Source organism: Carassius carassius, chromosome 39 (assembly GCF_963082965.1).
Source record: "Carassius carassius chromosome 39, fCarCar2.1, whole genome shotgun sequence".
Lineage (NCBI taxonomy): Eukaryota > Metazoa > Chordata > Actinopteri > Cypriniformes > Cyprinidae > Carassius > Carassius carassius.
Window position 1 is genome coordinate 11,296,380 of NC_081793.1, and position 18,578 is coordinate 11,314,957.

At 36.0% G+C, this 18,578-nt stretch overlaps 1 protein-coding gene across 1 annotated transcript in view; it reads right to left on the reverse strand.

Annotated features, from left to right (window-relative positions):
* Positions 1-2,722: 2,722 nt before the first annotated feature.
* The window catches only part of plcd3b (phospholipase C, delta 3b), a 112,807-nt gene continuing 96,951 nt past the window's right edge, over positions 2,723-18,578 (reverse strand). Inside the window, exons 14-16 of the mRNA XM_059530677.1 lie at positions 7,418-7,553; positions 3,437-3,586; positions 2,723-3,353 (exon numbers count right to left, since the gene is read on the reverse strand). Coding sequence (XP_059386660.1) covers positions 3,229-3,353; positions 3,437-3,586; positions 7,418-7,553 — 411 coding nt within the window. The 3' untranslated portion in view covers positions 2,723-3,228. The remainder of the gene's footprint in view (positions 3,354-3,436; positions 3,587-7,417; positions 7,554-18,578) is intronic.

Below are 18,578 nucleotides of genomic sequence, written 5' to 3' on the forward strand. Positions count from 1 at the left end.
TGATGTCAACAATTGAATTTGAAAGGAGGCCTAGACATTGAACTAGTGAAAATAAATTACATATCAAGAATGATAGTTTTTAATACTTGAAACTGAATCCCTGATATCAAGAATTAGCATTTTTACTAGTGGAAATGTAATTCTTGGTATCAAAAATAGTCATTGTTACAAGTAAATTTCCAATTCCTGATGTCAAGAATTAGCATTTTAACTTGTGAAATTTGAATAGTTGATATAAAGAATTCTTCCTGTGAAGGATTAAAAGTCAACATGGCTTTCCATACTATGGCATCACTTCCTTACATTTATGAATAGCCGTTGAAATGGTCTTATAAATTAAAAGGATTGGTAATACTTTCTATAAAGCCTGTATTTATAATACATTATAAGGGTATTCTTAAGGCATTATAATGAATGCATAATGCATAAAAAAAAATATATATATATTATGTTGTATCATCTCATGACTATTCATAAGAACAGTTAAATATATTATAATATTTAATTATTTGTGGTTATAGCTTTTAAGAGTATGATGATTTATAACACAATGAACTTGTTGCATCTACTTTTACAATGGATTATATTTCTCATAGTTATGTGTTATAAGTCTCATATCTTGCCATTTTTCTTATGCTACTTAAAGCAGTCAAAGTAGTAAGTAGTAGTAATAGTAATAATAGTAATACTTATAATACTAATAATAATAATAAAAATTCTCTCAAATAGCCATAAGATCAGATATTAAATCAGATGAATATGTAATATGACACCTTTGCTTTGAACTATTTTTATTGTAATATTAGTATGATTATTTTGATGGGTATACCCTTTAGACAGCTGTTGATAATTAACTGCAACTACATATGAACTAGCGGTCATTAGAGTATTAGTATGTCTGTTACTGTAAATATATGCTAACACTTTATTTTGATGGTCATCCAACAGATAAACTGACTATAAGTGTCTTTGCATGTACGTCTACCATTAACGAACTATCATTCTAATGAGGGTTAGTTGGCATGTAGTTACAAAGCTGCTTATAGTTGATTGATTAAGGGGACCATCAAAATAAAATGCAACCATAAAAACATTGAATTTTTTTCAGTTGGAGTATTAAGCTCACATCAATTAATTAACATTAGCTCCACAGAAGCACTGAAATAACACTCAACATCTAACCACTCACAAGCTGTAATAAGATACTGTGCAGATCTTAAATAAACAATGTCAATATATGATTCAGTCCATTATACTGTAAATGAAGTAGATTTAATATGGTGTTCATTGTGTGTTATAAATAATCATACTCTCAAATTATAACAACAAATATGTAAGTATTATGATGCATTATAATTGCTGTTATGATTATTCATGAATCATTATAACATATTATAAGTTTATATTATATTATTTATATTTACATTATGCATTCATTATAAAGCCTTAAGAATACCCTTATAATGTATTATAAATACATACTTCATAGAAAGTGTTACCAGAGGATTTAACATGGTGTTTATTGCGTGTTATAAATAATCATACTCATAAATGTTATAACCTCAAATAAGTGTTTTATAATGTATCATAATTGTTGTTATGATTATTTATTAATTATTTTTATTTGTATAATGCATTATGAATTCATTATAATGCCTTAAGAAAACCCTTATAATGTGTCATAGTAATGGGCTTCATAGAAAATGTTACCCAAATTAATTTTAATATAAACCTGCAGCCCTCCTCATCTTTCTCCAGGGACCACTCTGTGACAACTACCAATAATACATTTAAATTACGCTATTAGTGTCATTTAGCGGAAATACAAAAATAAAGTACATTTTCAAACAACCTTTGCAAATGCCTCTTTGATGTGTTACACTTCAACTAACTCAAACAACACAGCTCTTACTGCTCTTAGCTCTTAGCTTTTTTTTTAAATACTATATGACAGAGCACTTGGCATTGATTATGTTCATTAATATTAATATCAAATTGGCCAATCAGGTAACATGTATATCAAAATAAACAGATCATAGCATTTTCAAGCATTTCTAAATTGACGAAAATGACTTTAATGACTTGTCCTAAAAGCCAAAATTGCACTTTGAGACAGAGAAATATGCTTAAAATAACTATTCTAAAAATGTGTGATAAAAATAAAAAAGTTGAGAAACTAAATAACTTTTACACAAGTCGATTGTTGTAAATATTTTAACATAAAAGTTTCAAAGGTTTTAAAATTAACTTGGCAATATGACACACATCAAAAAAATAATAATAATAATTTATATATATATATATATATATATATATATATATATATATATATATATATACTGTATATATATATATATATATATATATATGTATGTATTGTCTTTGTGTTGACATCTGTGCAGTATTTTTAGAGAGCTTTTTTTCTGTTCTAACTACATAAGGATTACACTAGCAACACAGATTCTCAACACATATACAAGTATGTTTCTTCTCTGAGCCAATTCCACTCTCAGCTGCATAGTAAAACGTTTCATTAGGAAATGTAACAATATTTATATAACGTGGGCTGGTGCATATCAAATGTATTGCTTTGCCATTTTAAGACATTACATAACAGCATTAACATTGTACCTTTGGAATATTCTTATATCAGCACATATATATTTATATAATAATAATAATTTTCTTGAGCATATAACCTTGTTCTCCAGTAAGAACAAAGCACTAGATAGATGGCCAATCAAAGAACAGCTCACTTTTCAGAACGATGAGCTGTGTAAAAATCGATGCGTTTCAGAAAGGTGGGGCATTGAGGAGAAACAATAATTTACATTAAGTTGAAATAATAATGTGTTTTTTGAACCTTAAACCACATAAACACATTGGATGTACTACACTGTATTACACTAAATAATAGCAACATCATATGACCCATTTAATTGTCTATAGGTTAACTTAATTCAAGACAGGTCTAGCTATTTTACACTGTATTCCATCTTGGCATTCTAATTCTATGTAAAATAAAAATTTTGAGGATATCTATTATTTTTACTAGAAAAAAAGACAAATATATTATTTTTTTTAAAGTGTGAAATGGCTTCTGCACCATTTTTAAATAAATTGTAACTTGTCTCACACTCGGTGGAAGCAATTTTGGCTCTCAAATTTTGATATAAAACATGTAATTTTCTGAAATAGGGGGCAATTCAAGTGCTTTAACTCATTGCTTCATTTTCTGTCACCCACTTGTCCAGCAGGGCTGCTGTAGGATGGTGTGATTTTAACGTGGATGAAGAGACTGGAGGGACACATGCTAGAGCCGTCTGCCTGCAGCAGATGAACATGTCTGTAACCTGCAGAACAGATGCTATAGAATGAGTGTGCAGTCACAACAGAGCAGTTTTTGTTCAGTAAGAAAAAATTTAACAACGCATACCTGTCCGCATGCTTGTGAAAGGAAGTGTAAACTGGCCCAGAAAATCATTCTTGGTTGCGTAGTCATGGTCTTCAACCTTAAAGCGTACTAATACCAGCTCTGGCACATGAATCTGGAACTTAAAGGTGCAGTCCCATCTGGGGTTAAAGCCTAAGGAGAATGAGAATTTTGTATTCACATATAATAAAAACAAATAAAAAAATAGAATAAAATATATATATAATATATATTCAGCATTTTATATTTATGTACATTTTCGTGTTTCCACATGAACATATTAGGTGGCGGAAGTCTCCACGTTCAGCGCAAATCCCGCCCCGCAGCTGATTCTAAAGTTTTCAAAAGGCATCACGTGAGTGTGAACATCACTACAACTAGGAAAAAAAACGACCGTAATTCAAACGCAGCTCTCGTCTGCATTTAAACAGACCTTTGCTCTTAATTCCGATCGGGCCAACCCAATAACGAAATCTGAGCAGGTCTAAAAACTGAAACTGTTGTTGCTGCACTTTACACTTTGGAAAAGTTATATATATATTTTTTTTAAATATGAGCAGGCCTAAAAGCTGGGATTGATAGTTTAATGTTTGCATTTCTTTCCCTTACTGTACCGAAAATGAACGAACCGTGACTTTAAAACCGAGGTACGTACCGAACCGTGATTTTTGCGTACCGTTACACCCCTAATATATATATAATATACACATATATATACACACACACACAAACCCAATTCCAAAAAAGTTGGGACACTGTACAAACTCTTACAAAACAAACTCTTATTTACAATAGAATATAGATAACATATCGGATGTTGAAAGTGAGACATTTTTGAAATGTCATGCCAAATATTGGCTCATTTTGGATTTCATGAGAGCTACACATTCCAAAAAAGTTGGGACAGGTAGCAATAAGAGGACGGAAGAGTTAAATGTACATATAAGGAACAGCTGGAGGACCAATTTGCAACTTATTACTTCTAGGTTAGTATCTTTAAAATGAGTTAGCTCTGTTTTGTTATTTGTTTTGGCTTTTACCCCTTTTGAAGCTCCTTATCTACTTCTTAAAGAGTGTTTTTGGTGTTTTGAAGCCTTGGGAGTGAGAGCGGGGACTCCAGGGAGTCTGTTGATTGGCTCCATGTTTATTGTTATGAATGTTGTTGTTGTTGTTGTTGTTTTTTTAAATACTCTTTGAGTAGAGATTTGACCTCATTCGTAACAAATGGGAGCAGAACAAATGTGTCACACATTTTAAAATTAACGAAATGGTAAAATACATAGGCTATATGAAAACAGAGAACAAAACAATTGTTTTTTTTGTTTTTGCTCAGTGGAAACATCTTAAGATACGCAGTCATTTTTTCTCATATGGTAAGAATAATACATCAACAAATTATAATGGCCTGTAAAATGTTGTCCTATAATTGTATAGCTTTTTATATATTTTTTCTTAATTCCTTAAAATTATTTATTAGCCTATATTGTTTTTGCTTTTATCCATGCAGCAAATGCTTTACAAACAGCTTTAAAATTACTTTATTGCATTCCAGATGCCTTGAATGCAAAACATTTTCATGAATATGTGGTGAAGTGCCTCGATTTGCTGTATCAGGTATGTTTGATTAGGGTTAGAGCTGAACTCTGCTGTATGTTATATATTATTTTTTAACCATTAGGTGGCACTGTACTGAAACTACTCATGTTACCTTAGGTCATGCTTGGTTTAACACTGAACAAGTTTGGTCAGAATCTGTTAAAGTGTTACAGAGATAGAGCCTCTTACAGTTCAAAAGTTATTAGCAGAAACACAAGTGCAAATTTGGCCTGTTGGTAGGGCTAAAGGGTTTGGAGACAAGAGACTCTAAATTTCCTATGGTTAGCATTGACACTGTCCTCTATTTGTGTGCCAAATTTCATAACTTGCCTGCAAGCGGTACCATAAGATTTGTACACTTAATAATACACTGAAGTCTTCATAAAATATCATGTTATTAAAATAATTATAATAATAATAATAAATAAATAAATCTAAATGGTCTATGCTCAAAATGGCCAATAAAGGAAAACTGGGTACCATTCGATTTAGTATGCTGCTCCAAATCTGATGATCAATCTTATGATTTTTACTAACTGTTCAGAAATAATAAGCAAAAATTATGTTTTTATATCTTTTGATCAGTAGGTTGCGCAATGCCGAAACTACTTGATCGGTAAACTTTTAAATTATGGTATGTCTTGATTTGGCATTAGCCAAGGAATCAGAGGAAGAAATTTAATAAAATCTTCTTTTTAACCCTTGCAGTTCATAAGTTATTAGCAGAAACGTGAGTGCAAATTTAGCCTGTTGGTGTTGCTAGGGTGTTTTATACTCCAAACTTATTATGGTTAATGTTGAGACTGTCCTCTATTCATGTGGCAAATTTCATTACTTCCATCAAGCGTTTCTATGGACTGCCATAGACTCAAGTGAGGAAGAAGAAGAAGAAGAGGAAGAAATATAGCTGAAAGCATAAATTACAGGGCCAAACACAACAGTGGCAAAATGATGAGCTAAGTATGGCAGTTAGTGTCAGACCAACTGCAGCAATGAGTAATTAAAGCCATCTTAAGATAAACATAGTAAAAATGGCTGAAAAATCATAAAAACAATCATTATTAACATAATTTATTGGTTTATAACTTTTTTGGTTTATAACCAAATTGTTTTGGTGTTGCTAGTGTGAGGTGACTATGACACAAAGTCTGGTGTTAATATGTCATAGCTTTGCACAGATACAGCCTGTAGTTTGCCATCACACCATCAAATTCGTTGATTTCATGCCATCAAATAAAAGAAAAACGTTTTTGTCTATCAGCACAAGATCCATTACTTTTTACAGACATGGTCTGAAGATTAGTTGAATTTGGGGAAATTCAGACCAATCATCTAGGAGGAGTTTGAATAAGTGGGTTTTCAAAGTAAATCAAAATGGGGAGCAGGAAGTTTTGCTGATTATAGGATAATTCGTATTGATGTTCTCTGCATGATCCAAGGAATCTATAAAAACCAGTCTCATGATAATAGGCAAAACTAATCAAAGCCATTATCATTTTTGTTTTTATTTTGTAATGATATGCCAAAGCATTCATGAAATTTCAAAATGGCTGACGTCCAAAATGGGTATGGGTATCGTTCAACTTGATGTCACACTGAATCTAAAGAGGCTAGACTTGTGATCTTTGGCAAAACAGTTCATATGTCAAAAGCAAAAATATCTGTTTTATATATCCTGCCGAAAGAGTGCAGGTACCCTCAGGTCAAGTTTGTTATAACACACATCAAGTTTGGTTTAAATACACCAAAGAATTGGAGACATAGCCTCACAATCATTTTGGCATGGAATTAGCTCATGCTTTGTTTGAGAATGGTTTGACTTGATGTCCATAACTATTTACCAGCATGGTCTGAAGATGATCTGAGAAAATTTTGTGCAAATCACACAAACCTTCTAGGATGGGTTCGAAAAAGAAGGTTTTTAGAAAACTTCAAAATGGTGGAAGAATGTTAATGACGGATGACATCATTAGGTACAATCAAATCATCTTGAGGCAAGGAATCAGAGGGAAAAAAAACCCTTACAGAAGTTAAAAGCATAACCCAGAGAGCAAGCAGTTTTGGCCCAGAACCGGCCCATATCTGGCCCACGTGAAATCCATGCAGCCCAGATGTGGTCCGGTTCTGGGCCGAAAGTGTTTGCTGTCTGGGAAGCAGGATTATAAATTTGAACTGTTGATGGCACTAGAGGTTTTGAGTTAGAGACTCCAAATTTGCTGTGGGTATGGTTCAAACTGTCCTCTATCTGTGTGCCAAATTTGATAACTTTCCCACAAGTGGTTCTAGAGGCTGCAATAGAAGAAGTAGAAGAAGAAGAAGAAGATGAAAAAGGAGAACAAGAAGAAAACTAACAGATACAATATGTTCCCTCTAATAATTCTGATGTACCATTATTGTCGATTCGGTGCGTCTTCTTTGTATTGTTATCTATGGGAGCCCCATAAGTCTGCACCAATACAAGAGGGTCTACAATTGAGCTGAGCTTCTCTTTGTCAGGTTTAGGCAGCTGCTGGGCTGAAATCACCTGAAACGAGACAAAGAAAAAAATGAGCATGTATGGCAATATGAATATGGTAAAAATATGGGAATGGATGCTGCCAGTTTTATTGTAATGTACTTAAATATCAGATTGTTTTCCATCACAAAAAGACTGAAGCACTTGGAAAATTATCAGTGAGCCCAAGTAGCTGTTGTCACACTCTGTGAATAAAGCCCAGCCAGCAATGACATGTGGGGCCCAGATGGGTTAAGTTCGGGTTCCATGGTTACTATGTGGGCATGGGCTTTGGCTGGGTGAAATCAGCGGGTCCCATGTAGGTTTTGTAGTATGAGTCCCACATAGGAAGCCCATATGAGCTGATTACATGATCCATAAGGGACAGGCATGGGCCATTTGGGCATGGGTTTGAACTGAGAACACATATATGGGTCCTGCATAGCATATTTATGGGCCAAGTGGCCATGGGTTTGATCTGGGAAAATATATATGGGTCTTGAATGGCATGTTTATGGTCCAAGTGGGCATGGGTTTGAACTGGGAACACATATATGGGTCCTGCATGGCATATTTATGAGCTTAGTGGGGATGGCCGGATGGGTTTGATCTGGGAACGCATATATGTATGGGTCCTGCATGGCATATTTATGTGCTAAGTTGAGTTTGATCTGGGAACACATATATGAGTCTTGAATGGCATATTTATGGTCCAAGTGGGCATGGGTTTGAACTGGGAACACATATATGGGTCCTGCATGGCATATTTATGGGCTGAGTGGGGATGGCCGGAAAAAGGAGCGTCCACCACACAGACGCCATGAGTGTATTTTGTATTAATGTATTTTTTGGAGAGATGTTTTTTTTCAGAGATTTTAAAAAAATATATTTTTGATTTGTTTACCAATTGGTTATATAACGATGTTGTGACATTGAAATTGTTTTTTAAAGATTATGTTTGTTGTTCAATTTAACAATATATTTCTTGCAGTTCAAAGCGTCAAGTGGCTTGTATTTATCTTGGACTTATATTCATTCTTTATTTTTAGTTTTTCTTAGATTGTTTCCTTAAACCATTTGGCATGGTTGGGCTTAGATAGGCCTTGCATGAATTGCCCAGTTAGGACCCACAGAAGATCCTTACAGAGCCCACTTTAAGCCCATAGGGGCATTCACGGTTGAATCCTGGTGCAAGCCCACTTTAAACCCCTTTAGGCAGGTGGGGCCCAACTGGGTCTGACATGAACTACCCAGTTAAGACCCACATAACACCCTTATAGATCCCTTTTAAAGTCCATCTGGGCATCCACGGCTGGATCCTGGGTGCAAACCCACTTAGGGTTTGCACCCACTTTTTTAAACCCCAGCCCAAATGGGTCTGACATGAATTGCCCAATTAAGATCCATGCAGTACCCTTACAGGTCCCACTTTTAGTACGTCTGGGCTTCCACAGCTTTCCCCAATGTGGATCCTGGGTGCAAGTGCAAGCCCATAATGGGGCCCAGATTTGCCGCCCATGAAGCCCTCATCGTAGCCCCACATGTCATTGCTGGGTTTTTTTTTTTTTTTTTTGCTGGAAATAGAGCAGGAGAAATATCAAGCATCTTGGAGCCAGCAAAAGCTATGAAAAGAGTGTTTGTATTTTAGCCATTTTTTTTTAAGACATTCATTCTCACATACCTTAAACTAAACCTTTTTTTTTTTTTTTTGCAAAATTCTGTTGAACAATTAGTATAATGCCATAGTATAAATTCTAAATATATTAGCCTACTGTATCATATTAAATATGCACATATCTAGTGCCAAAAACTTTGCTAAAAAAAACTGATCCTAAACAACACAATCTACTTCATGTCTTCTGTCCCCTGTGTCACAGTTATGGACTTCTTTTGAAGTGTTTTCATTTATTTTCTGTCGACCTTTGAATAGATCATTCAATTTACCTGTGTTTTATTAGTTATCATCCTCACCTGTCTGTCCCTCATTATCTCATCCTACTTACCCTAGCTGCCATTTATTAGTTATGTATGCTGCTTGTGTTACCCTGTGTTTTGTACAAATATTCATAATTTTGGATTGCTAAATGCTATTTGGATTACCTTCTGGCACCTTAAGCTCTCAATGTCAAATCCAGAAATTTTAATCCATGCATTTATGACCTCAAGGTTAGATTATTGTAATGCTTTATTGGGTGGTTGTTCTGCACGCTTAGTAAACAAATTACAGCTAGTCCAAAATGCAGCAGCAAGAGTTCTTACTAGAACCAGGAAGTATGACCATATTAGCCCGGTCCTGTCAACACTGCACTGGTTCCCTATCAAACATTGTATAGATTTTAAAATATTGCTTATTACATATAAAGCCTTGAATGGTTTAGCACATCAGTATTTGAATGAGCTCTTGTTACATTATAATCCTCCATGTCCACTGCATTCTCAAAACTCAGGCAATTTGATAATACCTAGAATATCAAAATCAACTGCGGGCGGCAGAGCCTTTTCCTATTCGGCGCCTAAACTCTGGAATAACCTACCTAACATTGTTCAGGAGGCAGACACACTCTTGCAGTTTAAATCTAGATTAAAGACCCATCTGTTTAACCTGGTTTACAAATAACACACTAATATGATGGTGGATCGGCACCTAGAAAGGACCTCTACAGCCCTGAAAGACAGCGGAGACCAGGAAAACTAGAGACACAGATACAGATCCCCTGTAAAGACCTTGTCCCAGACAACCACCGGGACAAGACCACAAAAAACAGATGAATCTTCTGCACAATCTGACTTTGCTGCAGCTGGAATTGAACTGCTGGTTTCATCTGGTCAGAGGAGAACTGGTCCCCCAACTGAGCCTGGTTTCTCCCATGGTTTTTTCTCCATTCTTTCACCGATGGAGTTTTGGTTCCTTGCCGCTGTCGCCTCTAGCTTGCTTAGTTGGGGTCACTTCATTTACAGCGATATCATTGACTTGATTGCAAATAAATGCACAGACACCATTTAAACTGAACAGAGATGACATCACTGAATTCAATGATGAACTGCTTTTAACTGTCATTTTGCATTATTGACACACTGTTTTCCTAATGAATGTTGTTCAGTTGCTTTGACGCAATGTATTTTGTTTAAAGCCCTATATAAATAAAGGTGACTTGACTTGACCTTCCTTCAACAAGAGAATGACAGAATAACCAGCCCAACAAAGAGTTAAGTGGCGCGTTTTCCCTCGTTTGTTTTCTTGTTTGCTGGAGTAGGGGAAACTTGCCCTCGAGGACCACACAAGACTATTCGTGGACATTGCCAACAATACCAGCTACCCAGACAACACGCTCTGCTCATTCAACATAGCGAGCCTCGACATCACGTGCACAGCGCGGTTGTCCGAAGATGGTCCTCGAGGGGATTTTGTCGCCTTTGTGGAGTGGATGCTGCGAGGTGCAACTCACCACTGACACCTTATTACATTGATGAGGACTACTCTACCAGCACCACTCTGGACCCAGAGCCCAGCCAACCATCACCCCACTATGTGGAGGGCTTGCCCGAGCCCACCGTGGACGTAGAGTCATGAATCATCTGACCAGGTGCGAGAGCTGGCAAAGGTGGATGATACAGTGGAGAGTGAGGGCGCAGAGGAAAGCCCCGCCCCGTTTCACCGCTGAGGGTGAGCTGAAGCAGGACTCAGGGGTTTAATAGACTATTCAGAACTACCCTGTCTTCTATCTGAACAGTCTATCTCTTTCCCTTAACGGTCTGTCTGCCCCATCACGACCATGGAGGTCATGCCCAAACTGTTTGTCTGCCCTGAACTGTCTGTCTGCCATGAACTATCGGTCTGTCCTGTCTCGACCATGTAGGTCGTTCCCCTACCTGTGGTCATCTGGGGTGTGAGAGCAGCACACACAACCCCCGTACTGCTCAAAACTCCAACCCAGCCTCCCTTTCTCACCACCTCTTCTTCGGTCCTCACCACCGCCTCCGCTGTTCCCTGTTGGATTGCAGTGGGTCTGCCAGCCTCCATCGGCATTGTGGCTGGGGGATCCCTTATCTCCACCTCCAGCCTCTGAGTCCCAGACTCCGCCTCAGCCCATTTTAATCCCTAGCTCCCTCCTCTCCATTGTGGCCTCCATTGACCCGCCATCACCTCAGGACTCCTTTCCTCAAGCTGCGGCTCATAGATCCATCCCACCGGCTCTGTTGGGCACCTCCCTCCATCCAGATCCACCTTGGTCCTTTGTCTCTCCATATCCACTGAGGCCTTCCGGAACCATCTGTTCTGCCTTGGCCCTCCTGATCCTTTCGTCGCCCTGGATCGTTGGCTCTCTGTCTCTGCCTCAGGCTCATCTCCAACCTACTCTGCATATTTTCCAACTCCAAGCTGTATAAACTCAAATGCTTATTGGATTTAAGGATATCAGCTGATGTGTATTTGTGTAATGAGGGAGAGTGTGACCAAAAGAAATAAACACCCTATATAAATGTGTGCATAATTATTAGGCAGCTTCTTTTCCTCAGGCAGAATGTGCCAAAAAAAAAAAAGATTTAACTGACTCAGAGGGATGCATCACTCTTGAAATTGGAAAGAAACTGGTGTGTGTTCACAGAACCATCAAACATTTTGTTGCAAATAGTCAACTGGGTCAGACAAAAAGTGTTGAGAAAAAAGATGAAAATTTTTTGTCAAAGATTTGAGATGAATCTAACATGAAGCTACCAGGAACCTTGATTGCCCAGAAGTAGTTCAGTGTTCAGAGATATGGCCAAGGTAAGAAAGGTTGAAACCATACCACCACTAAGCAAGACTAATCCTGGGTCGGGGACCTAGTAACATTGCCAGGTTCAGTCCCGGAACGAGCGATGACTGAACAAAAGCCAGATCTAATGCCGTGTCGTAGTGATGACGCACATTATCACACAACTCTTTTACCAGGTATTTTGAAGACAGATCAACGTTCGCGACAAAAAAATGTGCAAACTGTAATGAAGCAGAGATCAGGTAGTTCCTCACTGTACGTGCTGACGCTGAGATCGTTTGCTAGCTTCAGTGAAAGTATAACGTGCCTAACGTTTTCGACTCGTACATTACACATCACACCCTGATGTCACGTGTCGTTACGGGACCTTTATGGGTTGTGTGTGAAAGCATGCACATATTCCTGGTAATCACTGGCAGTGTGAAAGTGCAAAATCTAGCGAGAAGGGAACAATTGCCAGGACACATTACCCGTGTATTTGCCGGAATTGCAGTGCGAAAGGGGCTATAAGTTGAGACTGGGCCAAGGAATATCTGAAGACAGATTTTTCACAGTTAATATGGACTGATGAGATGAGAGTGACTCTTGACGGACCAGATGGATGAGACCATGGCTGGATCAGTAACGGGCACAGAGCTCCACTTCGACTCAGACATCAGCAAGGTGGAAGTGGGGTACTGGTATGGGCTGGTATTATTAAAGATAAGCTAGTTGGACCTTTTCAGGTTGAAGATTGACTCAAAATCAACTCCCAAACCTACTGCCAGTTTTTAGAAGACCCTTTCTTCAAGCAGTGGTACAGTAAAAAGTCTGCATCTTTCAAGAAGACGATACTTTTTATGCAGGACAGTCCTCCATCGCATGATCCGAAGTATTCCACTCCACGGATAGCCAGTAAAGGCCTTAAAGATGAATGAATGAATGAATGAATAAATGTATTCTTTTTTTCTTTTTCTTCTTCAGAACATGATCATTAGTAGCAAAACATATTTTAACAGAAAATAATAAAATTAAAAGTCTCAGCATGTTCAAAAGAAAGGAAAAAAAACAAGAAAGGAGAAGGAAGAAGCTAACTTATATTTGCCTTCCCCTTTTACACATCTAGCTTTGAAACGGCTACTGTTTACTCTTGCAAGATATCATAATTTATCCTTATTGAGAAAAAACTTAATCATTTGAAGTACAAACTGTATGGTAATTCAAATCAACCTCTTGAAGAGGAAATGAGACATTTGTCCCATGTCCACCTTAATTTATATACTTTTCTAATATAGACATTTTAAACCTTCTTTTGAATTGCACAATATGTTTGCTTTCCTTAATTGTTACAGGTAAATTATTCCACAGCCTCACCCCGTTGACAGATATGCACATGCTTTTGAGTGTAGTACGTGCCATTGATTGAGAGAGATTTCCTCTCCTTTATAAATTATATCTACTATCTCTTTCCTTAAACCATTTTTGAATATTATTAGGGAGTACTTTGTTTTTAGCTTTGTACATAATTTGTGTGGTCTTAAGATCCATTATGTCTTTAAATTTTAATGTTTGCAATTTTTAAAATAAATAATTTGTATGTGCATGATAGCCAACATTGCAAACTATTCTCATTGCCTTTTTCTGCATAGTGCATATCGTCTTTAGGGTGGTTTTATAAGTATTGCCCCACACCTCTGTACAATAGGACAAATAAGGAAGAAAAAGCACGCAATATAAAATATACATTGTTTCCTGGTTTAATATGTGTCTCTCTTTACAAAGTATTCCAGTGATCTTTGCCAATTTAGAACTAATGCAATTGACTTGTGGTTTCCAGCTGAGCTTATGGTCAATTATTACTCCCAGAAAGGAGTTTTCATAAACTCTTTCTAATCTGGTGTTATCACACAGTATTCAATAGTTAAATCTTCAGGAATTCTACATTTCCCAAAAATCATAAATTTAGTTTTCTTTATATTAAGAGATCATTTGTTTAAATCAAACCACAATTTAAGCTTAACCAACTCTTGAGAGACAATCTCCAACACATGTTGAAGATTCTCTCCTTCACAAAATATATTTGTATCATCTGCAAAGAATATGAATTTCAACAAATCAGAAGTTTTGACAATATCATTTATGTATAATATAAATAATTTTGGTCCTAGTATTGAACCTTGTGGTACACCATATATTGTATTTTGGAGCTTTGACTTTACTTCTCCCATCTGCACAAATTGTTGTCTATGTTCTAAATAGCTTTTTATCCAATTTAGCCCTATTTCCCTAATTCCATACGTTTCCAATTTTTGAAGCAAAATGTGATGATCTATAGTATCAAAGGCCTTTTTAAGGTCAATGAATACACCTATAGCAAACTTCTTATCATCAATACTAGTTGTTAATTCTTCCACCAGGTCAATTAGAGCCAGAGATGTAGAACGATTTGATCTAAAACCATATTGGCTATCAGTTAAGATCCCATATTTATCAATAAAACTGTCCAATCTGGTGGAAAATATCTTCTCCAGAAAATTGGGGAAGCAATGAAATTGGCCTATAGTTAGTGTAAAGATTCTGTTCACCAGCTTTAAAGATAGGAACGACTTTAGCTATTTTCATCTTTGTGGGAAAAAAAAACAATTTCAGAGAGAGATTGGAAATATATACTATGGGATCTACTATTGCTACAATTAATTGTTTAATTAAAAACATATCAATATCATTACTGTCTCTTGATGTTTTATTCTTAAAGTTATTGACAATATCAAGTACTTCGGTTTTATCAGTGTCTCTCAAAAAAATAGTTGCTGGATTTCTTTCTTCAAGGAATTGTGAGACATCGCCCTCTTGTGGAGGGATTATCTCATCAGGCAGATTAGGGCCTACATTCACAAAGAATTCATTGAAGCCAACCAAGACTTCATCCCTATTTTTAATTATTTTACCCTTATCAATAAATTTGTTTGGAAATCCAATACTTGTTTTTTTCCTTCTGATAATTGAATTTAAAATGTTCCACGTACCCTTTATATTATTTTTATTGGTTTCCAGCAATCTACTATAATAATCTTTTTTACATTTTCTTAAGATAGCTGTTAATTTATTTTTATATGTCTTATATTTAATTTCTTTCTCTTCAGTTCTGTGCTTAACAAAGTCTTTATATAAAGTATTCTTTTTTTTGCAGGCATTCATCAGACCCCTTGTAACCCAGGGTTTATATGGACGTTTAGATATTATCTCTGATTGCTGAATTGGACAATTTTTATAATACAAAGTCAAAAAGGTATTTAGAAATGAGTTATAGGCTAAGTCAACATCCCCTTCTTCATAAACATGCTTCCAGTCTTGAGCTAAAAAGTCATTTTTTTATTTATTCAGGGTGTGATCTGTTCTTAATCTCCTCTGTATATTTATTTTGCTGGTATCTAAATTATCCTGTTTGCATTCATGGAATACAAATATTGGCAGATGGTCAGTAATATAATTTATTAACAATCCACTTTCTAAATTACTACTCATATTATTTGAAAAGATATTATCTATTACTGTTGCTGAGTGGGTGGTAATTCTGCTCGGTTTGGTTATACATGGATATAGGCCTGTACCATACATTGCATCTATAAACTCTTCTATTGCAGGTGATTTACTCGGATTTAAGAAATCTATATTATAATCCCCACAAAAATAAGCAACCTTCTGCTTAGCATTCAAAACCATGGCCACAAACACTTCTTTAAAACTTTCAATGCCAGAGTTGGGTGCTCTATAAACACAGCTAACAATAACATTCTTAATTTTACCTATATCGATTTCCACCGTTATACACTCACAAATGTCATCAATAACAGTCGTCATATTTTCAACAATCATATAATTTAACCTGCTATCCACAGACATTGCAACTCCCCCACCCCTTTTGTTCACTCTATTCACAAAATGTAAGTGATAGCCTTCTAATTCAAAGTGAGTCCCTTTATCATGACTGAGCCAGCTCTCAGAAATAGCGACTATATTAAATTGCATGGTATTATGTTGCAAATAGTCTCTGATCTTATCAAAGTTTGCGTATAGACTTCTGCTGTTGAAGTGTACAATTGATATACCATTCTCCAAGTTAAATTTTTCCTTAAGTTGGTATTCAGTATAATAACAACAATTTCTAGTTACTTGGTCAAAAAAATTACTTTCCGGGTCTATATCTCGTTCCTACATAGTAATTATTCAATGTGGTCGCGAACATTCTTCCCAATCTCACAAATCCCGATCAGTGCACATACACACCATTGAAAGTAATAATAGAGCAATTCATCCAAGAGAAATCCGACAAGTTGTAATATTACAAGTTGTAATATTAAAATTCGACAGGTAGGCATATAGTAATAAGAAAGTGGGTTCAATATAAGTCTCTGGAACATAAAGAAAAACACCCAAAAAGGGAGGAAAAAACCTTCAGAATTTATAGCAGGGTTGTTCCAAGTAAGTGTAGATCTGCTCACCACCACCAAGTTGGGCTCTTTATGTGTGAAACAAACCTCTATCAGATAGATCTGGGCCCCAAGAGAATGTTCTTGTTGGCTAAACAATGCCATATTTCTCCAAGTCTTTGAGGTCCCGGATTAGCAGGACCTTCATCTCCTCACTAGATGAAGCATTTGTACGTATCCAAATTTTACAATCCCTTGTCCATGTTGAATGGATTTTCCTTTGTTTCTTCAGTGCCCTTGCATTTTTAGCTATTTCAGCATTCCTTTTCGTGAGATGTTCATTCACATACAGTACACCTGCGTGTCCTTAAGCTTTTTTCCTTGTTTCAAAATTTCTATTTTCTGTTTACAAATCTCAGAATGATGGTTCTTTCCATTTGTCCGTTTCTTTTGGGGAGGGTATAGCAAGCAGCGATACTCTCTTTGTGAATAGAGATGTCCCAGCTATTGAAGAACGTAATCACCTGCTCCTCCAGCATCTGTTTTTCTCCCTCTGTTAGATCAACTTCGCTGCTTTCCCCTCGGATGACATTGGAGTAGGTGCGGTGTGTTGTTTTTAAGCCACTGATGACCACATCTTCTTTTCTTGTATATTGCTCCAAGTCATCAACTCTTTTCTCCAACTCTGCAATTTTCTCATCCTTCTGTGCGAGTAGGTTGTTTAATTTCTTCACATCCTCTACCAAACCGCTTATCTTGCCCACATTTTCAGCCATTCCATCAATTTTCTTTGCCAGTTCTCTCAGGGCTTTCTTGACATCCTCCATTTTAAATTTGGCTGGTTTTCACACTCTTGAAATGTATTATCAAAAGTGCACCAAAACATCAAAAATGATGGGAAATACTCATACAAGTTAAATCCCAATGTCCATATAAAGCCTTAAAATTCACTTATCTGCTTGGATGTCAAGTCATTTTCATGATTTTTCATGAAAGGCCCCCTTGTTCACCTGATCTAAACCTTATTGAGAACGTGTGGGCTTTTCCTAAATGGTAGATTTATGGTGAAGGTAAACAATACACCTCTATGAACAATGTGTGGGAGGCTGTGATTGCAGCTGCACAAAAAGTTGATTGTCAACAGATCATGAAACTGACAGACTCCATGAATTGAAGGCTTATGACTTTAGCTGAAAATAAGGGTGGCTGTATTAGCCAATTTTATTTATTTATTTATTTATTACAGAAATGTTTATTTGTACATTTTGAGTTGTTTATTACTTTAACTTTTACAGATGATAATTAACAAGATGTGAAAATTTAATTTTTTCTTTTAGTTAGCACAAAAATTCTGCATACTTATAGCTGCCCAATAATTGTCCACACATAGATATTCTCCTAAGAAAGCCAAAAACCTCACTTTTACTTCATTAAATAATCAGGTTTGAGGCTTATTAACATTTTGGATTGACCAAGAGCACTGTAGTTATTCAGTAATAAAATTAATCCTCAAAAAAAAAAAAAAAAAAAAACTTGTCTAATAATTGTGCACATGGTGTAGACCCAATAAATTTGCATATTAAATATGATACAGTAGGATAATATATTCAGAAACTGGCATTATACTTATTTTTCAACAGAATTTTACAAAGAAAGTTTAAATTATGCGAGAATAAATGTTTTTAAAAATGTAATACAAGATTTAAAGCATTATTTTTTCAGTTAATTTATACCACCATAGGGTGACATATTATGGGGGATACATTTACAATTACATTTATTCATTTATCCTTATGCTTTTATCCAAAGCGACTTACAACTGTCAAAGGTCGCACGCCTCTGGAGCAACTAGGGGATAAGTGTCTTGCTCAGGGACACATTGGTGTCGCACA